The sequence below is a fragment of the Aspergillus lucknowensis genome, assembly GCF_044049455.1.
Source record: "Aspergillus lucknowensis strain CBS 449.75 chromosome Unknown BJX67scaffold_25, whole genome shotgun sequence".
Classification (NCBI taxonomy): domain Eukaryota; kingdom Fungi; phylum Ascomycota; class Eurotiomycetes; order Eurotiales; family Aspergillaceae; genus Aspergillus; species Aspergillus lucknowensis.
Genome location: NW_027263569.1, coordinates 356,169 through 379,559, shown reverse-complemented (window position 1 = coordinate 379,559; position 23,391 = coordinate 356,169). Strand labels below are relative to the sequence as shown.

The following is a 23,391-nucleotide window of genomic DNA, read 5'->3' as shown; positions in this document are numbered from 1 at the left end:
AGTCTGGCTGTTGATTTTAACACGCACCGACCTCTGGAATTCACTCTCGCTTCCAGAATAGGCTCGCAAATAGCTGTTGGTAGCATCAACAATAGGGTAGTGATAGCCATTCACAGCCTTAGTTAATTTCTCAGGCGATTCCAGACCCACAGACTTCCGTACATTCATGACCGTAGCATTTCCTGAGTCGTGAGTATATATAGCGTCCTCTTGGGGACTGGTAGACTTTATTGTAAATGTGAACCCCGCCTGCACCATGAGCTGCTCGGTATATAAAGCGTCCAAAATATCTACACCCTACATACCACCGATTCTTGGTACTTTCTCCTCGCCCCGACCCTTTAACATACACCGATGAGAATCCATTCATCCCGAGAGAGTTTAACCAAGGTAGGCTGCCGGAAGGGTTATGTAATCAATCTGGTCTGTCTCGGCTAATCCTATTCAGGACTAGTCTTCACCGTCCAGCTCCAGCCTCTTTGAGCCTGCTCCTCTTCGTCTCCTCTTTGCTCTCTTTCTTGTCCCAAACTCTCTCTGGACCGTCATAGAAGCTGTCTCGCCTCCATCTGGCCTGGTCGGATCGGACGTCTCTCGAGATTGCTTTGATATCGCTGCACTCTATCCTTAAGGCTTCTTGTAGGTCGCCTGCCTCTTGTCATCTTATCGCGTTCGCCCGAGTCATCACCCATCCGCCCTTGTCTCTCTTCTTCCCCTTCCATGCCTCATTATCTCAGCCGAAGTTTCCCTCAGCCCTTTTATCATTCTTGATTATCCCATCCACCTAAATCTCTCTCTGTTCCTGCTATTGTCCTAAACCCTCCACTTCCGCCTCCCTGGAGTCATCGCTGCAGCGTCGCGCCAGTTCTGGCCCTTGGGGCTCTCCGGAATTTTGTCACTGCTTTCGGAAAATCTTCTTTTCTTCTGGCTCTCCTGAGCACGCTGTCTTTTGATATATCTCTTCTTATTGTGGCCGCCATGGGCATCTTCTTCGGACACTCTTCAACCGCCTTGCGGTCGTCCCTCTTCCTCGTTCCCCGCACATTCCGTCTCTTTCACTCCGCGTCAGCGCCCGGATGACCATGGTCTACCAAACGGCTATTTTGAGAACTTTATCTAATATTGATCGTATCTACTTCTAGCTTACATTTACGGAAACACAAGACACCTAATCCGCTCGCTTCACTTGTGTTACCCACGACGGCTTATTTTTAAGTCTCTTGCTCTGATACCTGGCTCCAATAGACGTTGGGCAGCGCCGGTATTGACCGCCAATGGATTCGTATGATTCTTACGGATCTCCTGGCAGGAGCCGCGAGGGAGGGGATTCTTACACTTCCAGAGCGTCGATGGATTCCTACAGACGCAGATCGCCCGGTGAGTTGGTGTCTTTCTTTCCTGGCTTCCCGACTTTGGCTGACATGTTTTGTTTTTGGGCAACCCAGTATCCCAAGATCGACGGCGTGGGCGTGGACGCTCGCGCTCTCCTGTCCACATCGACCGGTATGAGCCTTCCGATCGCAGAGCTTCACGGGACGATTACTATACAGCCGCGCGCGAACACACAACACGAGAACGTGAAGATCGCCGTCGCCCTCCTTCACCAATTGCCGCGAATATCGACCGCTATGTTCCCGGTCAGGAGGGGGGCAAGCGGCCAATTCCCACAAATCCTCTGCCGAATCCCATAAATCTTGATTTCCAAGTGGGTTTCAACTGGTTTGCCGAGTGGTGGCGCGCCGAACAAGCCATTAAAGAAGAAAAGGAACGAGCGAAGCACGGTGGACGCCGCCCGTCCGATCGTGTCAAAGGAGAACGAGAGGCGCGTGAAGACCGTGATCGAGAAAGAGCTCAGATACAGGCGGCCTATGATACTTACAAGGTGGATCTCCAAATCAAAATGGCGAGGACATTTGTGCAGCAACACAAGAATGAGGAATGGTTCAAAGAGCGTTACGTTCCCGAAGTGCGGGATCCCCTCCGCCGGATGGTCATGGATTTCCGAGCAAATGCATATCAGCAGTGGGAGCGTGATATAGAAGGGGGCGTCTTTGACGATTTCACTCTGGAAGGTATCTACAAGAGTGAGAGCGACGGCGCGGGCGGTGTGATTGAAAAGGAAGAGGGTGAAACTACAGCTGTTGGGGAAACGCTCGGTGTCCTGGATTTGCTTCCGGCTAGGGGTGGAGATCTTCGTGATGAAGCGCTCTCTCAGCCCGCGTTGCTTATTAAGACGCTGGCACCTAACGTAAGCCGGGAGAGGATCGAGGAGTTTTGTAAGGAACATTTGGGAGAAGGGGACGGGGGTTTCCGATGGCTCAGTCTCAGTGATCCGAACCCCTCGAAGAAGTACCACCGAATGGGATGGATAATGCTACACCCTGCACCCGACGTTGAAATCGTTGAAAGGGGAGATGGAAGAGAAGAAGAAGGCGAGGAGATGGACCAGGATACTTTTGCCAACGGGCCAACTGTTACTGCCGCCGAAAAGGCCCTTGAAGCGGTTAATGACAAAACGATCCATTGTTCAGACCAATCGGACTTCGTCTGCCATGTGGGCGTCCACGCACCACCGTCTCAACTTCGAAAGAAGGCGCTCTGGGATCTGTTTTCTTCTCCTGAACGCATTGAGCGGGATTTGGAGTTGGCTCGGAGGCTTGTTTCGAAGCTTGACTCCGAATTGGGTCACAGTGCAGATGGATACGCAAAGGTTGAAGATCGGGTTGAAGTGCTGAGGGGGAAGGGCTGGCTCCAGACCCCTGTGACTGGACCTGTGAATGTTAAAAGAAGGAAGACCGAATTCGACACTGACGATGTTGACGAAGGTGAAGCGGAGGAGGGTGAGGAGCTGGAAGGGTGGGCAGAGGACGAAGCCGACGATGAGGAGCTCCTTGCGAAAAAGAAGAAACTAGACTTGATGGTGGAATATCTGCGAAGAGTTTATAACTTCTGCTTTTTCTGTGTTTTTGAGTGTGACTCAGTTCACGAGCTTACTCGAAAATGCCCCGGCGGACATCTGCGTCGTCCGCGCGCTGGCCTTACTACTCAGGCGAAGGCCGTGGCTAGAGCCAGTGCTCTCGGACAGCCTTTCCCCGTCAGAAAGAAGGAACCTAGCGAAGACGGCGAGGAGCAGGCCTCGCCTCCGGCAGAGAAACGGTCACAGCGGTTTATGTCCAAGTCGGAACAGCAGCTTCAGCGTGCGTTCAACTGGGTGAAGACATTCGAGGACAAGCTCCTTCAACTTCTCGAGCCGGAAAATGTGGACATAGTCAAACTCGGCGGGAAGCCTGTTGACGAGGCTCTGGAGGAGGAATTGGTGAAACACCTGAAGCAGGAGGATGAAGCTAAGTTCCGGTGCAAGGTACCTGAATGCACAAAACTTTTCAAAGCCGAGCACTTCTGGCGGAAGCATGTGGAGAAACGACACACGGAGTGGTATGAACGTATCAAGAGTGATGTAAGTTGACACTAACCAAGACCTATCAGAAGTTCTCCGGCTAATTCGCTCTCAACAGCTCTCTCTCGTGAATGCTTATGTTCTTGATCCCGCCCGTATCGCGCCTTCGCGGTCCGACGCTAATAGCAACGGCCACTTCCCTCTCAATTCTGGGCAGAATCATGCTGGTACTCCTCGTGGATTCAGCCTGGCAGCAATGCCAGCCTACCTTGGTAATAATCCTAACATCCCACCTGGATTTGGGGGAGTGCCGGGCGCAGGGTTGTCTGGATTTATGGGACTGGGAAACCAGACTTGGGCTGGTAATGGCATGGCTGCGGGCGAGCATCCTGGCTTGCACCAGCCGGGTGTCATGCGTCGTGGCGGGGGCCGCTTCAACAACCGGTCTGGGCCGTATGATCGGCGCGGGAACCGGCAGGGCGTTGGTCATCTTAGTCCGGGCCGCGGCATGCTTGGCGTGCACGGTTCTGGAGGGCGTCTCCCAGCAGCTGCGGGCGCTCCTTATATCCCCCCTGGCCATCCTGCTGCCGCCGCTTTTGCCGGAGCTGGAGGTTTCCCGGACGCTATGGGGGCTGGCAGTGGTCACCAGGCTATGGGGCCGCGCGAAGCTGTTCAAGGCCGTAGTCTCAAGAGCTATGAAGACCTTGATGCGGTTGGCGGCGCTGGAAGTGGCGAGCTGAACTATTGAACATTTGCACAGAGCATTACTTTTCTCCTTTTTCCATCTCATCAAACCCTCTCTACTACATCTTGGGGTCGGCAGCCTTGCCTTCTTACATTTCTCGTCCCTCTAACTTTCTTGTCTTTGTTCTAAGTTGTGACAACTCGGGGCCTCAGTTGTTTCCCGCAGCGTTTCAGTGCCTTTCTCGATGTTTTCTTTCTTTCCTACCGCTTTGTGTGATCTGCGAAGCAGCTCTATTGTAACCATATTTTTTCTGTGTCCTTCAAGGTTTTCCAAAATGCTGTCTTCTGGCCTGGACATTACGTATTTACTTGAATGTACCATAGTTTCTCGTACACAGGGAAATAGCTTTGCAGACTTGGGTTCAATGTAGCTCATTAAGATTCATGCTGCGAATTTTGATTACTTTTTTCACAGGTGGGTGAGAGATGCAGCTTATGGCATCTGAATGACAACTTCGTCTCGGGCATCGCGCCACTGGGCACCCATTTTGCGGACCCGTCGTTCGCTGGCGAGGTACAGGAGGAGGTATATATGGACGACGACTTCGCCCCAGGCGTACACCTTCAGGGCGAGGTGGTGAGTGTCGCCGGGCCCAGAAATAGGGTCCGCTCGCGAATGATGAGGACGGCGGACGTCTTTGGCTTCGACTACCCCATCTGCTTCCTGCAAAGGGGATATATTCTCATCTTCAAGAATACACCACACACCCCATCCAGCACGACCTTCCTTGGCGATGAATTCAGATAGGAATGTCCAGAATCTGGAAAAAAGTACTGTGTCCCAGTTCCTGGGGTCGAAATTAGTCATTGCGGATGAGGCGGTTTCCTGCGGAGAATGGAAAAGATTGATGCGGAGATACCAGTATCCGCGTTCGAGACTGTCGAGGCCTCTGGTTTTCTTGATGGGGCTATATGTTCTTGGGGACTTGAGACGCCTGGTTAACATCTCGAGCGTTGGGGTAATGTGGGTTGTGAAAGGGGTTGACGAGATTGGGGGAGGGGGTGGTTTGATTTGGAGGGGAAGGGGAGGGAGCTTGAAGAGTTGATTTTCTTCTTTTCGTACGCGAAGAGGTCGCACCGCTTCGTTCTCTTGTTCATATTCGCTCGTGGCAATGGAGGTCGTTTGGGTGTTGATAATGGTAGGACTGGCATTTGCTGGGGAGTCGTGGTTTCCTCCGTTGGAGCCTTGCGATCCATCGTGTTGGGCACGATTGGGGGACGACGGCGAGCCCACTCGAGGCCGTTTTGGAGAAGGATAATAATAAGGTGTGAGGTGCAAACTCTCAGCAACACAATCTGGTTGTTGTGGTTGGGAGTCCGGTATCACACTAACTAGACTATCGAGCGAGTCTCTTTGCGAAACATGCCGTTTTGGAGCCCGAATCGGCACACATTGCGGCGCATTTACGGGCCTCGTAGCATCCAGAAGTGGCGATGTGCTCGAGGGAGGGGGAGAAGAAGCAGAACAGGATTGCGCCTTGTCTGCTGTGAGCGTGATGATCTCACGTGAGTGACTCTGAAAGTTCAAAATGGCCTCAACTTGAGCACGATAGCGGGCATCATCGGCTGCGCCGCTGGGCGCAGAGATGTGGACGAGGATTTCCGATTTGTCCATGCGCTGGCCGTCTTCATCTTAGTGTGAAGACCATTCGCGATATATATTTGTATGTTTCGTTGAGAAATTTTTTGAGAGAGTAGGGGAAGAATGTTGCTTGAGGCGTCCGGGATCAGGAAACCAGAGAAAAAGCAATCCATCAAAGAGGGGCGTAACTTCCCGATTGGGGAGCCTGTGTGCCTGAGGCCTAAGATCGTCGGTGATAGTTCTGGGGCCTGAAGATCTTGAAGACGGGAACGTCCGGCACCATGGCATCATTCAAGGCACCAAGCCCGACTTGAAGGGGTTGAGAATTGAGACGTGGGCGAGGTTCATTTTGATCTCCCAGACTGCCACATGCGCAGGCTCGGCTCTTCCCCGCGCAGGAAGACGACTCTCTCTTGGCTCGTTTGCGCTATGATTATGCTTATTTTGGAAGTTCGGAGACGTTCGTTCCAGATCTGCCTTCGAGGTGATTTGGAATTCGTCTCCCATTCGATGGCGATGATCACCCGAGGGCTTCTTCGAGTTTCCATGCTCTCATCTCCCGACTTTATTGACGGGGGGCGAGGAGCAGTGGCTGGGAATTGCATGCAGAAGAACTCATGGAGGAGCACGGTCACCTCCCTCCCTGGCACTATGATCGTCCTCCCAAAGAATGGGATTATTGTTGAAGGAGGAAAGACGGGGAACACAACAGCAGATTCTGGGATACGGGGCTTTGTGTTGGAAGCACCAGGTACATCTGGACAGGTGCTGAGAAAGCTTGCATTGCTCTCACTTCAGTGAGCCTCTCTTCCTTCGTTGATACCTTTGACGAGCCATGAACCTCCCGATCTCAGCCAAAGGTGTGGACCTATCATGTCCCTGATGGCATCCTGCTCCTCCACTAGCCTAGATACGCCCAATTCTATCTTTCTTCATTCTTCACTTCCCAGGATTTCATTTGCAAGGCTGGAAGGGGTCATGATGCATCTGCGCATGCCCTCGCGCGGTTGACACTTGACGCCCCTCGACCGTTGGGCAACAGCAAGAGGAGCAAACGCCCAAGACGCATCAGCCTCATCAATGTCTCGCTGGACACAGAGTATCCTGGCGTGGGTGCGACAGAATCGGGCCTTGCATGCCTGCAGAGTGACTCCCGGGCACTGACCAGTCCGAATATGATTCTCCCAAATGATGCGTGGGGAGTTCGGTTACACAAGAGTTCCCCTCTCCGCTGATTCTCCCCTCGATCTTGCGCAATTGCCCACAGGGAAGCCCATCGGATTGCTGCCGTTTTCGCCGTTCCGAGGATGAGTGCCAGCTGGTGGAGCTCACACCTGTGAGCCACTATCGTCATCCCCTAATTAGGAAAAGAAGACATAGAATAGCCTCCGGGGTTTGCGCCGGTGAAAGTTTGTCCATTGCTTGGGGATCTATCAAAAGAAAAGACAGCTCTCTGAACCAGAATTTGTTGAAAGCATTTGGTGATCACTGCTCTCCTTTCCCTTGTTTCTCTCCCGGCACAAGGAGAAGGGAACTGAAGGGCCGTGGGTTGGACGGACTCTCTCACCAGCGTCTCGTATCACCGTCCACTCCACATGGGTGGATGCATTCTTGCTTTTTCTCGCTCGACGACGGAGGAGTCGGATGGGAAAAGAGATGCAAGAGACCCTGGAGTTGTCCCTTTTTCCGTCCCCCAATTTTGCCGCTGTCTTTGGACTGAGGCGTCCATCACCATTGCCCATCTCGAGTTCTCCAAAGGTGATCTGAGATTCACAGTCAGTGATCGCTCTGTCGCCTGCACTCCTCTTTCTCCTTCCGCCTTTTTTTATTTTTTCTATTTTTCATTTCATTTCATTTTTTTTTTTTTCTTTTTCACACGACGAACCCGTGGACGGAAGGACGGCCCCATCCACCCCAATCTGCCGTTCACTGGGGCTTATTCGTCAGATTCGTCTCAAGCTCAGCCATTCTATCGAGATTGGATCGGTTGGCCAACTGGGTGCCGAAGAACGGGCGCAGGAACCATTGAATTGGTGCACTGTCGTGCATCTGGCGAGAACGGGAACTGTGCAGTTGACTTTGGGCCCGCCTGGCTAACTTTCTGATTGATATAGCCGAACGCAGCGCCTTCCAGCCTCATCCCAGCTCTTCGCATACTGCTCGAGTCCACTTGACCACTCTTCGACCAACCCCTCCCGCGCTGCCGGACTTGACGCCCTCTAACCGTCTTGCCCTCCCACGATCCGCTACTATACTGCCACTCGAAGTTTTTTAAGCTTCTCTTTGTTCTCCGTTCGTGCCAGAGGGAAAAGGCCTGTGATTGTGGTTCCGTGGGTGCGTATACCAGACAACTCCAACAGCCAGACGAAAGGAACCCACTTGTTTCAAGTTATACTTATTCGAGGCTAACAACATTTTTTATCTGTAGAAGATCTCCCACCCCCTGAGGCTTCTGTATCGAGTACGGCTTTTATTCTTCGGCCTGCTACGTGTGCCAACGCTTTGTTTCTCGCCCTTTCTCTCCGCGGATTACCGGTCGCATTCAACTTTCCTCACCCACCCTGCCGTCTGCAACACAGAAAACATGACTTCGGTCAGCAATAGGCCTGTGCCCTTGGATCTGGATGCAGTGCATCGCCAGAGTTTGCAGCAGGGCACGTCACCTGGTAAGCAGCAAAGACACTTCGTCATGTCATTATACTTTCGGCGCATCGGGGAACGCAAGCATGTGCTGGGAATGGGAGGAATAGGCAGTGCTGGCATACATTCACCCCAGTTTTGCTTCACGGCCTTTGTCGGAAGGCTTCTGCTGCGCTGTAGCCCTTGACCGACGACGTTGGATGAGGGGCACCACCCCTTGCATGGCAAGATTTCGTTTATCTCGACCTCAACCTTTGGCTCTCGTGTGGAAAGCTAACTGGATTTGCTACAGCTCAAAATTCGCCCAACATGAGAGGCTCGATAGGGACAGACTTTTTCAAGTTTTTTAGTGGCGGGGGACAGAAAAAAGTCACCCGAGGTCTGTTGCACTCTGCCTTTCGCCGCACGGGTCGCGTATTGACGCCAGCTAGATGGACAACCGGCCAAACGAAGAGGGCCTAAACCGGATAGCAAACCCGCACTTACGAGACGACAAGAGTTGAACCGCCAGGCGCAGAGGTAGTGTCGTTCAATCTTGTGGCCCAAATCGATGCTCATTTATCTATTTAGGACGCATCGGGAACGCAAGGAGCAGTACATAAAAGCTTTAGAGAGCGAGGTGGCACGGTTACGGGAGGCCTACACACAAGAAATCTCGGCTGCTAATCTTGCTGTTCACCAGCATCGAGAAATGGTCGGTTCTCTAACCGAGGAGAACAATCTGTTGAAGGAGGTGCTCGCAGCCCACAACATCAACTTCGAGGCTGAATTGGAACGCCGCAAAGCCGAACGTTCGATGCCGGTATTTCAGTCCAGTCCCGTAGCAGGAGGAAGCGTTGGGTCACAGACTGTGGGCGTTGCATCATCATCAAACGCCAATACTTACAGCACGCCACCGACTACGATCTCTTCGTCGGGACTGAGCCCGAAGGTGAATGGGGTTGACCAAATCGACTTTTCAACCGCGCCGGATATTGGAACGAATCACCACACACTTGGCGCCATGCCATGTGATGCACTGGCCGCAATCGATCGTCGTCCGCCTGTTCAAGGAGCAGGAATTTTTGAAAACGAGCCTCAACTTCAGGTTGATTTCATATTGACGTATGCATTATTTGCTACAATGTTGTTTGTTGATTTGTTCTGACCCGAACTAGGCTGGAATCGCCGTGTCGAGAGCATACGGACTATCTCTGCCGGAGATCTATCGCGGAAGCTGACGACGAAGATATGCCTTTTTCAGGGCACGCCTTAATGGCAACCTGTCCGCCACCGAGCTACATCGCCAACACGACCAGCGAACAGGTGTATCCACACAAGACCTACGACCTGCCGCACGCCAATTTGTCAACATTACTCAACCTCAGCCGGCAGCTAGTGACGGAGGGGCAGGTCACTCCGATAATGGCACTCCAAGCTCTGAAGGGTCACGAAATGTACCCTCGGCTGACACGGGATGATGTGAAGCTGATCATCGACACGCTCGAGAACAAAGTGCGCTGCTACGGATTTGGAGCGGTGCTGGAGGATTTCGAGCTCATGGACTGCTTCAGCAACGTTATCGGGTCAAGGATCGACGGCGGCTTCTCACAACCTCCGGATGAGATGTTGTATTCATGATCAGGCCTTCTTCCTCCTTCTACTTTGCCATTCCCCTGAGAAGGTTTGACTTCCTTCTTCCTATATTTCTGATATCATTAGCGGTCTGTACATATAGAGCTCTGCGGGCCATCTATTCTCTTTTCATTTTTTTTTCCCGATCGCTTCTTATTTCAGTAGCCCTACGATCTTCTTCGGGCGCGACCATATTACTCATTACTCTTCCTCGAGCAAGCACGGCTATGTATACTCATTGAGTCCAGGATATCGATATCACGACTGTGAAGCGAGCGACCTCATCTTCAGTCAAGAGTTAATATCCACACCAGTCTTTGCAGCCCCATCCATCCCCCCCAGAACACCCTTCACCCCTTCTCCCCCCCTAATCCTCCCCACAACCTCCCTCGCCACCTCCCACGACCCCCGTCTCAAAACCGCATACACTGCCTCCAGCGCCGCAGCATCCTCATCTTCACCGTTCCCATTCCCGTTCCCGTTCCCGTTCCCCTCCCCCGGATAACCCGCCCGGAAGCCCGAGTCCGAGCCGGAGCCGGAGCCCGAAGAACCAAGACCGAGACCCGACGTCGCCGTCGCCGTCCCCATCGCCGTCGTCATCGTCGAAGTCGACTTGGCCAACTGCCCTTGCAATTTATTCCTCGTCGCCCTCAGCTCGGCGATGAGGTCTGCCGCCGCGATCGCCTCGCGCTCCTCGGTCGTCGTCGCATATGTGCATTCATTCGGTGTGTGGCGGGCCACGCAGGAGGCGCAGGGGGAGGCGCGGTCACACTGGGAAGTGGTTGAGAGGTATCGTGTTAGTAATATTTGGTTATTTATTTATTTATTTATATGTGTGTGTGTGTGTGTGTGTGTGTGTGTATTGTTTTTATATAGTTCATGCCATGTTGATGTTCATGTTCATGTTCATGCTTTGGTTGCAACTGGGATTGGAAAGGGGGAGGGGAGGTACTTTGACTTTGCGGATGCGGCAGGCAGAGCACGAGGTTATGGGGCGGGGTTTGGAGGGTTTCTCCTTTTCTGTGCTTGTGTTTGTGCTTGTGGTTGCTGGTGGTGGTGGTGCTGGCACTGGTGGTAGATTGGTGGTTGGAGGTGGAGTCATTATCCTCAGTTTTTTTGCTCTAGAATAGAATAAGATTGTAAAAATTTACTTGCGTTATTGCTGCACTGGTTATTTGACGAGTGAGTGAGGGTGTGATTACCGCGAAAAGAAGAGGGGGGAGAGAGAGTGAGGGAGGAAAGCTGGAGAGAGGATAGCCGTTAGGCTAGTGAGCTGGGTGGCCCACACGATCGATGAATAACGTTCGAGATCGAGATCGGGGCTGGGCTGGGCTGGGCTGCTAAGCGAGGGCGAGCGGCCTTACGAGCGAGTACTAAGGACGTGCGAGTTTTCGTTGTTTGGCGGGGTTGCGCGCTCCGAAGTATGTCTTGCCTTGGGGAGTATACCGAACTAACAACTCCTCTGGCGTAGTTTACAGCGTCTTCGTTGTTCGCAACATTTGTTTTTGCCTTGTGATATTCACAACTATACACTAAAACCACCTCCAAGTACAGATTGGCTCCTCGCCACAACTTAAGCGAGCTTCCCCTCGAGGAATTGAGCCGCGTCGCCGGTGTCCGCGACGTAGGTAAAGTGCGCAGCGGTCACAATCAACATGCCGTCACAGACCAGATCGCCCTGGGCGCAATAGATCTTGATCTTGTCCTTGGGGAAATCAGGGATCTGCTCGTTGTCCTGCTTGTTGCGGGTGTCGCCGAAGAGAACAACACCCTTGATCTGGTCCTTGATCTCGTCGGAGAGCTCGGGGATGGCGCCGTGCATGACGGCTGTTCCTTGACTATATCACGGTAAGGTAAGTATATGTAGAAACAAAGTCTACGGTGAAGGGAAGGAGGGGAAATACCTGTAACCACCAGCCACAATCTTTGTGTCAGGGCACTTGCTGTTGGCGAGTTCGAAAAGCTCCTGTGCCTCGCTAATAGCAGTGGGGCTAGTTCCCTGGGGCAGGGCATTATCACCTAGCCCTGCGGTGTATTTGGGCCCAACACCCTGGCAGGCCACTTCACCGAGAGAGGACTTCAGGTTGTCGCAGACGGCGGGTCCGGTCGAGCCACCGAGAAGGCCCTGTTCGGTCGACGCACGCGCGAAGATGAAGGTGACGGGCTGGCAATCACCGTCGCGGAGTTCATTGCCGTCGCTGCCGCCGACTGGTTTTCATTAGTATGTAGGGTTGTAGCATTGGAGAGCGAGGAGCATACATTGGCGCTCCTCAAGCGCGACAGGACTGGCAATGGAGAGCCCAGAAAGAGCAAGGAGAGATAGAAGCTTGAAGTGCATGATGAACGGTCAAGATAAAGAGAGATAGTTTAATCGTGGAGCAGCGAGGAGGCAATGAGGAACTCCAGTTCTTGTTGTTGACATTTGTTGTTTGATTCTTGCAGGGGCTTTATACCTCTCCTTTCCACAGTCGAATCCATGCCTCCACCGGGCCACAAGGGTCAGCAGGACTTTCCAGCCCGAGTGCGAATCTGATCACCTGGGAATTGGGTTTGGGCCGAAGAAATCCCCCTCATCATGGTTACGAGACAAGGGGGATGGTTCGTCCGCGCGACTGAGGCATCCAATGTGATTGGCGTGATGGGATTGTAAAACATGGCCCTGGTGGGTTGGAAATGCCGGAGCCTCGGTATAGATCGTCGTGAAAAAAAGCCGGAGCTGTCCCAGCGAGGATATAAGGATGATCGCTTCCCAAAGTTGAGTTGGCATGGACTCGTGGTGAGGAAGCCGCTTGCAAGTGAAACTTCTCTATGCCCGAATCGGTATCCATGGCGAAAGTGCGTTGGAGCGGCGTCGGAGACAAAATGCAACGGCGCAACTTGGCATCGGCAGATCGCTACCAGGCACGAATTGGTGGACTTCATGAGGGCCTGGCACTTAAGGCTGATATTGTTGTTTTCCCCTCAGGTTCTCCAAAAAATTGGTCATGGGTCCACAGGAGAAAGTACCACATAAGGCTGAGAGACCTGACTGTATTTTCACGGCGAGAACAGCCGTTTCATTTGCGCTCAAGAGACTCGAATCATGCAGGGGAAAGGGCCAAGATCAAGGGTTCGGTTCGAGCATCATGCGGTTGAAACTGTCGCAGGATGACGGCGTGGCTGTTTGACCTTGTCTTTCGAAACCTTCCTGGGGTTCTTGGATTCTTCAAGGTTCAAAGCTTTCGACCCATGGGTCCAGGCTGCCAAGTTTGCGATCTCTTGAAACGCCGAGTCTCTCAGATGAGGGGAGAGAATTTCAAATCTAGACCAAACGTCTGTTCTTGATCGCCATGTTTGTGGGACGTGTAGCCAGCTTTTTCTTGTCGGCAACATCATTCCGGAGGAGATGAGACTTTTCCTGAGAGGAAAAGCCCGCAGGATTCGCATGAACGACCGGGGGTGGCCCTGAGTGAGAAGGATCGATCCATCGAGCTTGAGCCGTCTCTGCCATTCGGCAAAATGGTTGCCCACCCCTGAGCTCGTCGTTGAGTCATTGCTTTTCAGCTTGGACTCTGTTCTCGCCATTCTTCGCCCTCTTTTCTGAAATATCCATGGACGGGCTCCGGCCTGGCGAGATGGACACGAGTGCGATGATTTCGGGTTCTTAAAGTATGCAAAGAAAGTTAGTTCCTGCAATAGCCCTGAGACGCCGGGGAAACGCGGCAAACCGTTGATGCAGGTCACGGGAACCCCTTCGCTTCGCTGTGGAGATGCACCCCCTATTCACTTTGATGCGCAGAGTGGTCGAACCGATGAGGGGCTCGCGTGGGAGTTGGAATCTGCGGTGCTGTGTGGACGGATTGAGGATTGTAAAGTTTAGCGCACCCGAAACTGAATCTACTCGGCAGATGCGACCCAAACATCATCAGTGGAATTTGAGAGTCTAGAAACTTTTAAATATGCACAGGCAAAACATGGAAACACATGATATCATCTCATACCATTTGCAATCAAAACGGTTCATTACTTCATGCTTCTTCCTCTTCCTCCTCTGCCTTCTCCTCCTGCTCTTCTTCATCCGCGGCATCCTCGTCTTCCTCAAAGGCGTTGGCAGGAATCGTGTACAGACGGAGGACAGGGCGGTTGGGGTCCTTGACCAGGATGTACTTGGTGACCTTGTCCTCTTCTTCGTCCGCATCCAACGCACGGATACGGTCAACAATTGTGCGAACGATACCCCATCCATTGCCTAGGTTGAGGTTCATCTGCGCGGCGAACTCGCGGGGCTTGTAGCCCGCAACGCCGAGGATGACGTGGCCGGCAGCGGAACGAGGATTGGCACGAGACACGAAGCCGAGCTTCATGCCGTCGGCCTTGGCGAGGATGGCTTGCGTTGTCCAGCGGGCCAGCTTGCAGCTGTTGTTCTTCATCTCCGTCGCGACAACAGCGCCACGCTGTGAGTACAATTTGCTACGCCAGTCCAGAGACCCGCCAGAACCCTGCGCCTTGCTGTCGAACTCGTTCAGAGCCTTGACGATGAACTGCTGGTCATCACCGCTGACAGGGTTCTTGACCAGGGCATCAACTTCGGTTCGGACAATCAGGTTGAGAGGCTCCTCGTCACTCTCCAGAGAGAGATCAAAACGGCGGTACTTGTACCCCTTGGAGGCCAGAGGCTCGGTCTCTTCGTCGGCGTTGTAGAAGGGGTTGGGGTGGTTCAATTCGACCTTGGAGGTACTTGATTCGACTACAGTCTGGAGAGCGAAATTGTGGTTGATGAATGTAGCTTCCAGGGCCAGAGCGCTGGGGGTGTTGATGGACTCCTGCTTGCCGGAGGACTCAGCAAGCTCCAGGGGAGCATCGGCAGCGTTCTCGTTGACCGTCACCAGATCAAGCGAGGCGCCCTCACGCTTATCGAAGTAGATCTTGTTGCCCTGGTGAATGATAACGAGATCCCAAGAGTACACACTGCGAGGGGCACACATGAGCATTGAGAGGATATCGGAGGTAGCGAAGATGGTGGCTTCGTTCTTCTCAGCCAGCTCTTGGATGACGGGGTCCTGCGAGGTGGTAACATTGTATGCAGCGCGGTCCAGAGACTGTAGTCGACGTTCGGCATTCTTGACAGGCGCCTTGTCGTAGGAGCGATCGTAGTGGTAGAGGAAACCGTACGAATCAATATCCTCACCATCGGGGGCCTGTAGATTCAACTTGGACAGGCGGTTGAAATCAACCTCCTCCAGCATGGTCCAATCGGGGCGGATAGTCACAGAGGGCTCTCGGGTCCTTTGGGGCTTATCGTAGTCTTTCCATCCGAAGCGACGCCCCCGGTTGCCGCGACCACCACGGTTATCGTAGTAACGGTCACCGCCCTGGCCACGGCCAGCACCAACACGCTGGAAGCCAGCGCGGCCACCTCTCTGTCCCATGCCACCACGCTGACCGCGGCCACGGAAGACGGTACCACCACCCCGGCCAAATGTACGTTTAGCAGACGTACGAGTGTTGTCGACCACGGAGAACGAGGATTCATCTTCGGCAACTTGCACAGCGAACAAGCTGGAGGCGCCAGCTCCGTACACTTGTTGATCTGGATTGACAAATTCGTTAGTTATGGTCCAACCGCCGAACCGATCTCATACCTCTGTAGTTGCGGTTGAAGGCCTGGCGACCACCTCGGTCGCGATCCTTTGAGTCGGCCGTCCAGTCTGCCATGCGACCTAGTTTGTCGCCCTTGGAGAAAGGAGCATATGGGACACCCTCTAGCATGTTGTCCGCCGAGGTGGCAGGACCCCAAGTGTCCTCGGCGGGGAGGGCCGCCACTATGTCTGCGATTGAGATGGGGGCCATCGTGTCCGATTTTCTGTGATCAAACCACGAGAAAATAAAACTGATGATGGTTTAGTATTCGAAGAAAAAGGCCCTCAGGATTTCAAGAAGCCTAGAATGTCCTTGGAGAGCGAGCTTGGGGGGGACGGGATATTGAAGGAATCCTGAGAATCCAAAGTTTTTGTGTCGCGAGTGTTGCGGTGGCTAATGCGCTTGGCGCACCAGCCACAGTCTTCGACACCGCCGCACGCTGTTCGCGCCTGAGAAATAAGGTCACGGAAATCAAGGCTCAAACAACCAAGAGGCGAACCAACTCTGGGGTGTGCTGCGACGATCCCACTGATGATGCCACCCCCAACTTTGATCTCGCGAACCTGTCATCGAAGTATGAAGAGACGTCCATCGGGTTCGAGGAACCGTCTTCATTCAGAGCCCGCTCTCCATCGCTTGATTCTCATTTCGCGTCAGATGCGTGTGATTGCACCTGCTCAGCTCTCTGGCTTCATTTACGTAAAGATCTTCTATCTCGTGAAGGGAGCAAGAACAGTCGATGTGCAGCGCTGGCCGGATGCCCAGGAAGCCGGGAATTCCTCACAATGAACCATTATGAAGGAGTTCACTGTTCTCAGCCTCGCCACGCTCTGGTTGCACTCAGCATGTGGAGTCTTCTCAAAGGACTCTTTCCACGACTGGAGCAAGGAGCGCACCCGACAATCGGTGTGAATAACAGCTCCCGACCCCGATTGCGGTCTTGGACGCGGTTCACGAAAACGTTTCTGAGCTGTCAGCCCGATCCTCGGTCAGCTCCTGTAGTCTGGGACTTGGGGGTTGTACCTTATCAATTTCTATTTCTCAGAGGATTGAAGAAATCTGTATCTTCCCCTTTTTGAGGGCTCCTCCGCATTTACCGCACGCCGCATTGATCGTGGAGACCAGCCTAGTGGTTCATTGCTTTTTTTTGGCACTCGACCCAAGAGGCTAACCTTTCTGGATATCGCTCTGATGAGAGACACTCTGGATTGTGACGATGGATTCTTACGGTTGACTCCTCTGCGATCAGCACAAACTGTGGAAGAGATCTCCAGCTGGTTGTCGATCTGATTCGGTGCCAGAGGAACCCGATTTGGTTCCACTGATAAGGCTCTTGTGGTTCACAGGCGGGTTGCGGCTGCTGGCTTCGATTCACCCCCGAACTATCGGTTTTTGCGACGACAACCCGTGTCGTTCTCCCATGTTCCTTCGATCAAGCGACTGACCTTGGTCCATCATCTGGTGCTCCGCTTCCAACATCATCCAATGATACCTCTTGTTCATCCTAGCCTGCTGCCTCAACTCGCGGAGGAGATGATCTATCGAATCATGCGCAACTGATTCGCACCATGCTCCAAACTGGGAGTGGTTGATCGCCTTCCTCCACTGTGGTTGCTCCACCTTATTGTCCCTTTGTGAGGCTGTTCCTGCAGGAGACGAGCAAGTCGCCAAGAGCCATCCCACTGGGTTCGAGCCTGGATTCGAGAGTATGAATCCCTCGACGAGCCCACTCGGAATCGCTTCGCGGCCAAGCGCGTGCCTTGCCCCCGGTTCCAAGTTCCTTGCCATTGCCTTATCTATTTAAAATTGGGGATCTGCAATTCATCTCTTGATTTGGAATGTGTGGGCTTTCCTCGAACAACATTCGCGTTGATTTTCAGCTTCAGCTGCATCCGAACGCCGAATCTGGCCTCTCGAAGACGTCCGAAATTGGGTTCCTGGAAATCGTCACGGGCAGCTCATCTCTGCTTTTCCAGGAAGTGGCTATGGTGATCAGATAAGCCCTTCAGGAAGACTCGGTAAAGGCCTGCGTCATGAGCATCACGGTGAAGTATATATAGAGCTCTGGCCTCCCTCCCAGGACGACTTCTTTCCCATCAGCATCACTCTCAATCTCCAAAACCCCAGTGTCTCATTCGCTTAACTCTCAACTCAGATCACTCTTTCGAGTCTTTGCTTTTGCCAAATCACATTATCAAAATGCAGTTCACCACCGCTCTCTCTCTCCTCGCTGTTGCCAGCTCTGCTCTGGCCTCTGCCCTCCCTTCCACTGCGGATGCCACCACCGAGGCTCTCACTGCTAAGGTCTACGAGGCTGTTACCAAGATAAACGCCGCCAACGCCCAGAAGAGGTCCGACACTGATGACTGCATTGCTCCCCTCCTCTGCTGTGGCACCCTCACCACTCCCCTCGACTCCACTGTTGACCCCATCCTAGAGGGTCTGGGCATTGACGCCGCTGAGATCGTTGGCTCCATTGGTCTTCTCTGTAAGTCCCGATTTGGACCCCGGTGGCCACCCTTTCTCCGCGCGGCACTAACTTCAATAGGCCACGCCTACGATGACTCTTGCACTTCTCAGGCCCAGTGCTGCACTGAGGTCAACCTCCTGGTAAGTTCTGTATTCACCTGTAGGGAAGCCTGCCAGTTAGACTAACAAACACGTAATAGGGTGGTACCCTCGCCGTTGGCTGCAGTCCTCTATAGAGGTAATACTTCCACGATGAGGCTTTTTGACGTACGGTGCTCGTTGCAAAGTGGCTATGTATATAAACCGGCGGGGGTCGGGGACGGGATGACGCTCGTGGGCTTAATATTTCTTGGCTGGTCCGGCCTCATCTAGATACTTCTGTTTACAATTTTTAATGTATCTATACTTTCAGACGACCAAATTTCCTTTTGTCCTGGTTGAAGCAGGATTGGCTGGTTCGGCTCGATTCAGTTTAATGTCTATTAAAAAAATATCCATAACTCGAAACACGTGTCGACATAAAGCGATTGGCTTTTAACCTCAATTGTCTTCTGCCTCTGATGTACATAGTTCATATCACTGCTCTCCAGTAAAGGCTGCTAGAAGAACGTGCCGATGCCGTTTGCAAGTATCGAATCGTGGTAAGATTTTTATCTCTGCGAGAATACATAATAAATAGCCAGACACTTCAGTAGAAGCAACCCTCAATACCTCATTTTAAGTAACAGCAACACATGTTCTTGATCGAGTGCTGAGGAGGGCGCCAGGGCTACAGTGGCGGCTCTCCGCTTTCGGTTGCTGGGGCAGAATCCAAAACAAATGGGTCGATAAGAAAAAGAGTTGGCGGCTCAGGCTCCCACCTCTCACCAGATATTCTCCAAACTCGACACGTTCGTTACCCTCATTCGCTCGGAAATATACGATTAGATCGGTGGTTGATGTATAGACTTTTGATGAACTTGGGAGTCAGCGTACTACTACGCCTTTCCCGCGACGACGCTGCACATATTGCACGAAACAACTAATTGACACACAGCCGTTGACCTTCCAGCACCATGGCAAGAGAGAGCAATGCTCCCACAGAGCCCATTACTCCGGGAAAGCCTCGAGAACAGACGAACCGCTCTCGACCGGAACATCCAGAGTTCGGAAAACCGTCGCCTCTCCGCCCAAGCTACCCTCAAAGTTATGGCTCAAGCCATCCCTTCAACATCCCGAAACAGAACCGCCCACGGGTAGAACACCATCGCCCACATCAACAGCAAATACGACCGTCAAACCCACTCGTGGAAAGTGCCACTCGACCCAACATTCCTCCTCTCGTAGCATCTACTCCGAAGCGAAGCGAACCATTCGACCCGTTCAAGCCCGTTCGACCCTCCGCGTACAACAACAATCGTATGTCCCGCCCCGTGGACGACGATGTAGTTGAGATCCGCCGTCCCGAGAACGTTACGTTTCATACCCCCGGAGCTCCGAAGACATTCTACGCCTCGAAGCCCTCGCCCGCGAAGGTGAATAATGCGGCCAAGAATCTGCAGAATTTCGTCGACTTGACTACCCCTGCTGGGGGTGGCTTCTCTACTTCTCGTCTCCCTCGAACTGCTGGCTTTGGAACCGCGGGAGCGGGTGACTGGGTGGATACCGCAAAGGCTAATGAAAATATTAAAGCTCTGCTAGAGGGAGCATTTGAGGACGAAGATGAAAAGCAACAGAAGCCAAAGGACAAGCGGAAGAAAAAGAAGAACAGTTCGAAGAAGAAGAACAGCCAGGGCAAACCTGAGACAAAAGGGGAAGGCTCGGATATCGACGATTTGGCGGCCCGGTTGCAGGGAGTGAGCGTAAAAGAAAACCAGCCAGGCTCCGCGAGCAGCACCGTGGATGAAAGTGCAAAGTCTACTTCACAGGAGCCGCGAGAAACCTCGATAAAAGGTGATGAGGACGACACAGAGGAGGAAAATATAAGCGACGATGGATCAGAAACCGGGGAAGAAGAGGACGAGGATGACGATGGCACTGTTGAAGGGCTGAATGTTAAGCTTCTTCCGCACCAGCGGCAGGGGGTCAACTGGATGTGCGAGAAAGAGATTGGCTCTCGGAAGCTCAAAGGAGAGGCAAAAGGTGTACTTCCCAAGGGTGGAATTCTTGCAGACGACATGGGCCTTGGGAAAACAGTGCAGGCTATTGCACTGATGCTCACAAATCAAAAACCTAAAGACGGATCAAGGCGACGCCCTCAACTGTTCAAATACGAAGAGGATTCAGTCGAGAGCGACGAGGAAAAGGAGTCGCGAAAGCTCCCATCCGGTCTGAGCAAATCCACTTTGGTTGTTGCTCCGCTTGCATTAATCAAACAGTGGGAATCAGAGATTAGTTCAAAAGTTGAGGCACCTCAAAAACTTAAGGTACTCGTTTACCATGGAAATGCGCGAACTAAATTAACCGAGAGGCTCGATAACTACGACGTGGTGATCACGACTTATGGGACACTAACTTCTGAGCATAACGGTGCCTCAAAGAACGATAAGAAGGCTGGTGTCTTCTCGGTCTACTGGTACCGTATTATTCTCGACGAAGCCCACACTATCAAGAACCGAAATGCCAAGGCAACGCAGGCGGCGTATGCATTGGATGCCGAATACCGTTGGTGCTTGTCCGGCACGCCGATGCAGAACAACCTCGACGAGCTCCAAAGTCTGATTAGATTTTTACGAATCAAGCCATACAATGATCTAGCTCACTGGAAGGACCAGATTACAAGGCCCTTGGCCAATGGGCGTGGGGGACTTGCGATTGAACGCCTGCAAGTAGTGCTGAAGGCTTTCATGAAGCGGCGAACTAAGGATGTGTTGAAGCTGAATGCCGACCTCAAGCCTGGTCAAGATGGAGGTGACGGGGAGCAGAAGAAGGATCCGGGCTTCCAAATCACCAAACGTGAGGTAATAAAGGTGGCAGTGGAGTTTATGCCAGGCGAGAGAAATTTCTACCAACGCCTTGAACAGCGAACGGAGAACAGCCTCGAAAAGATGATGGGCGACTCTAAGATGGATTACGCTGGGGCATTGGTTTTGCTTCTGCGGCTTCGGCAGTCATGTAACCACCCGGACCTTGTCAAAAGCGACCTTGCTAAGGATAAGGATATCCTCCTGCAAAACGGTAACTCGAACAGTCAATCTTCGTCTACGAAACAGAATGATATGGACGCTGTGGCAGACCTCTTCGGTGCTCTGAGTGTTCTGTCGAAGAAATGTGACATTTGCCAAATGGAACTGAGCCAAGTCGAGTCCGCAGGAGGCGCCAGCAGATGCAACGAGTGCGAGAAAGATTTCAACACACCCTTTGGCACAAAGGAGACGACGAAGAAGAAGAAGAAGATGGAGAAGGAAAACAAAGATTTCGTTGATCTCACCGCGTCCCCTTCCGAAAAACGGTTGGAAGGTCGGATGGCCCGTTACCGCAGAAATAGAAAAGCTGTCATGGATAGCGACGATGAAGAGGACGAAGATGGCGAGTGGATTGTCCCTGAAAACCAACGTACAGGCATGTCTCTAGGAAAAGCTGGAGGCTCCGACGACGAAGATGCAGAGGGAGGAGGTGAATGGATTGGATCTGAAGATTCTGAGACTGATGATGAACCCGAGTCGCCTCGTCAGCGAGGTTCGAGAAGAAACCAGGTGGACGAGGATTCCGAAGATGACATCTATCTGAATCCTGGGGACGACGAGAACCATGCACTTCCATCGACTAAAATCCGCCACTTGATGAAGATTCTCCGACGCGAGGCGCCTGACTTCAAGTTCATCGTGTTCTCCGTCTTCACATCCATGCTTGACAAGGTCGAACCGTTTCTAAAACGCGCAGGTATCGGCTACGCCCGATACGACGGAAGCATGCGCAATGACCTTCGAGAAGCGAGCCTTGACAAGCTCCGGAACAGCCAGGCGACCCGCGTGCTGTTGTGCAGTCTGCGAGCCGGTGCGTTGGGGCTGAATCTCACCGCAGCAAGCCGCGTGGTCATCCTGGAGCCATTCTGGAACCCAGTAAGCTCACTATGCCTCGTGTGGTTCGCATCAACTAATCCTTGTTCTTTTTGTTTTAGTTTGTTGAAGAACAGGCAATCGACCGCGTGCATCGACTCAATCAGACTTTGGACGTCAAGATATACAAGATGATTATCAAAGATTCTGTCGAAGAGCGGATTCTCGATCTGCAAGACCGGAAGCGAGAGCTGGCGAACGTCACGATTGAGGGCAAGACAGCAGCGGCCAAACTGACGATGAAGGACATGATGGGGCTTTTTGGCAAGGATGCCGAGCTGCGGTACAACGGCGACCAAACCCGACTTGACCTCTCTCCGCAGAAGGGCAATCTTCTAAGCTCGAACTACGAATCGACAAGCCAGGCGGGCTCGGGGGCCGGATCGGATGGCTCCCGTGAGCACGATCGCGACCGCAATCGCAAAATGGAGAGGCGGGCACCTTCAACGGAGAATTCTGTTTACGGCAGACGGTGGTAGGGGCAATAAATTTCTTAGTATCTTGGATGAGGTGCAGGAGGCCACGGGTGCGACGATTTACGCGATAGGAGTTTCAAGCATAGTGGACGAGGCAAAGATAGCATTGCGTGGGAATGGAATTGACTCTCGGCGCCGGCAGTGATGAACTGATGTTTTCGGGATTATTGTGGTTTCTACTCTGGAAGATCCGGCTTTTTTTTTTGTTTGGAATTTACAACGCCGTCTGCTTGAAACAGTGAGTCTAAGTATCATACCCCTGCAAGCCGTCCAAGATGGAACTGTGTGCGTAGGTTTCAAATCTTGAAGTGTCGTCATGGCGATCAGGGTGGAGGGAATGGTGGAGGACACTGCCCATCGCACCATGAGCCAGCCCCTGACTGGGAGTGTCTCTGGAGTCCGGAGTCAGACCGAAATTCTAGAAGACTCAAAGAAGGAGAAAGCCGCTTCGCTGGAGGGAAGAGGAAAAAGAAAATATGCCGCCACGGCCAGGAGATTTGGTTTTGAGTTTTTGAGTGATGAGACACATCGAAGAAGCTGAGACTTGGCGCCTCAGAGAAAGAGAGACACGGTAGGCAGCTGATCGGTCAGAAAATGACACTGGGATATTTTCCAGAGGCCGAAGATGATCGGACTCAAAGCGCACCGAGAAGGGGAGAGCATGAAACGCGATCTGCATCTCCCAGCTTGTGAGCGAAATGAGCGAAAACGTGGCGGCCACGAGATTGGGAAGAGACGAGAGGAAGAAGCCCAAAGCCAGACATCCTGGATGGAATCCTTGAAATTTGCGGTCTCGTATTCGATCCATCTTCTTCT

At 52.6% G+C, this 23,391-nt stretch overlaps 10 protein-coding genes across 10 annotated transcripts; 6 read left to right on the top strand and 4 right to left on the bottom strand.

Annotated features, from left to right (window-relative positions):
• Positions 1-995: 995 nt before the first annotated feature.
• Positions 996-4,233, top strand: BJX67DRAFT_141186 (putative arsenite resistance protein Ars2). Its single transcript, XM_071024652.1, has 3 exons — positions 996-1,374; positions 1,443-3,454; positions 3,513-4,233. Exons 1-3 carry the CDS (start codon positions 1,272-1,274, stop codon positions 4,140-4,142), a joined length of 2,745 nt encoding a protein of 914 aa, XP_070885458.1. The 5' UTR covers positions 996-1,271; the 3' UTR covers positions 4,143-4,233.
• Positions 4,234-4,498: 265 nt separating this feature from the next.
• Positions 4,499-5,828, bottom strand: BJX67DRAFT_355912 (uncharacterized protein). The gene has a single exon (XM_071029345.1). It carries the CDS (start codon positions 5,751-5,753, stop codon positions 4,572-4,574), a length of 1,182 nt encoding a protein of 393 aa, XP_070885457.1. The 5' UTR covers positions 5,754-5,828; the 3' UTR covers positions 4,499-4,571.
• BJX67DRAFT_355911 (uncharacterized protein) lies at positions 5,829-7,176 on the top strand. Its single transcript, XM_071029344.1, has one exon. It carries the CDS (start codon positions 6,090-6,092, stop codon positions 6,519-6,521), a length of 432 nt encoding a protein of 143 aa, XP_070885456.1. The 5' UTR covers positions 5,829-6,089; the 3' UTR covers positions 6,522-7,176.
• Positions 7,177-7,195: 19 nt separating this feature from the next.
• BJX67DRAFT_141111 (uncharacterized protein) lies at positions 7,196-8,260 on the top strand. Its single transcript, XM_071024651.1, has 2 exons — positions 7,196-8,054; positions 8,149-8,260. Exon 1 carries the CDS (start codon positions 7,316-7,318, stop codon positions 7,823-7,825), a length of 510 nt encoding a protein of 169 aa, XP_070885455.1. The 5' UTR covers positions 7,196-7,315; the 3' UTR covers positions 7,826-8,054; positions 8,149-8,260.
• A 316-nt stretch (positions 8,261-8,576) lies between these two features.
• On the top strand, positions 8,577-10,332 carry flbB. The gene is made up of 4 exons (XM_071024653.1): positions 8,577-8,739; positions 8,792-8,879; positions 8,931-9,464; positions 9,518-10,332. The coding sequence occupies exons 1-4, from the start codon at positions 8,670-8,672 to the stop codon at positions 9,978-9,980; spliced, it is 1,155 nt and encodes a 384-aa protein (XP_070885454.1). The 5' UTR covers positions 8,577-8,669; the 3' UTR covers positions 9,981-10,332.
• BJX67DRAFT_381991 (Zn(II)2Cys6 transcription factor domain-containing protein) lies at positions 10,266-11,076 on the bottom strand (the record flags this gene model as incomplete). The annotated part of the gene is made up of 2 exons (XM_071033128.1): positions 10,266-10,745; positions 10,927-11,076. The coding sequence occupies 2 exons, from the start codon at positions 11,074-11,076 to the stop codon at positions 10,266-10,268; spliced, it is 630 nt and encodes a 209-aa protein (XP_070885453.1).
• Positions 11,077-11,456: 380 nt separating this feature from the next.
• Positions 11,457-12,406, bottom strand: BJX67DRAFT_388657 (cutinase family protein). Its single transcript, XM_071034384.1, has 3 exons — positions 12,234-12,406; positions 11,879-12,182; positions 11,457-11,812 (listed from the first exon to the last, which is right to left on the bottom strand). Exons 1-3 carry the CDS (start codon positions 12,310-12,312, stop codon positions 11,548-11,550), a joined length of 648 nt encoding a protein of 215 aa, XP_070885452.1. The 5' UTR covers positions 12,313-12,406; the 3' UTR covers positions 11,457-11,547.
• A 1,353-nt stretch (positions 12,407-13,759) lies between these two features.
• Positions 13,760-15,977, bottom strand: BJX67DRAFT_141028 (eukaryotic translation initiation factor 3 subunit D). Its single transcript, XM_071024649.1, has 2 exons — positions 15,596-15,977; positions 13,760-15,543 (listed from the first exon to the last, which is right to left on the bottom strand). The coding sequence occupies exons 1-2, from the start codon at positions 15,801-15,803 to the stop codon at positions 13,982-13,984; spliced, it is 1,770 nt and encodes a 589-aa protein (XP_070885451.1). The 5' UTR covers positions 15,804-15,977; the 3' UTR covers positions 13,760-13,981.
• Positions 15,978-17,792: 1,815 nt separating this feature from the next.
• Positions 17,793-18,298, top strand: BJX67DRAFT_381988 (hydrophobin family protein; the record flags this gene model as incomplete). Its single annotated transcript, XM_071033127.1, has 3 exons — positions 17,793-18,081; positions 18,142-18,203; positions 18,263-18,298. The coding sequence occupies 3 exons, from the start codon at positions 17,793-17,795 to the stop codon at positions 18,296-18,298; spliced, it is 387 nt and encodes a 128-aa protein (XP_070885450.1).
• A 662-nt stretch (positions 18,299-18,960) lies between these two features.
• BJX67DRAFT_141001 (putative SNF2 family helicase/ATPase) lies at positions 18,961-22,790 on the top strand. The gene is made up of 3 exons (XM_071024648.1): positions 18,961-19,033; positions 19,099-22,102; positions 22,162-22,790. Exons 2-3 carry the CDS (start codon positions 19,118-19,120, stop codon positions 22,576-22,578), a joined length of 3,402 nt encoding a protein of 1,133 aa, XP_070885449.1. The 5' UTR covers positions 18,961-19,033; positions 19,099-19,117; the 3' UTR covers positions 22,579-22,790.
• Positions 22,791-23,391: the final 601 nt, after the last annotated feature.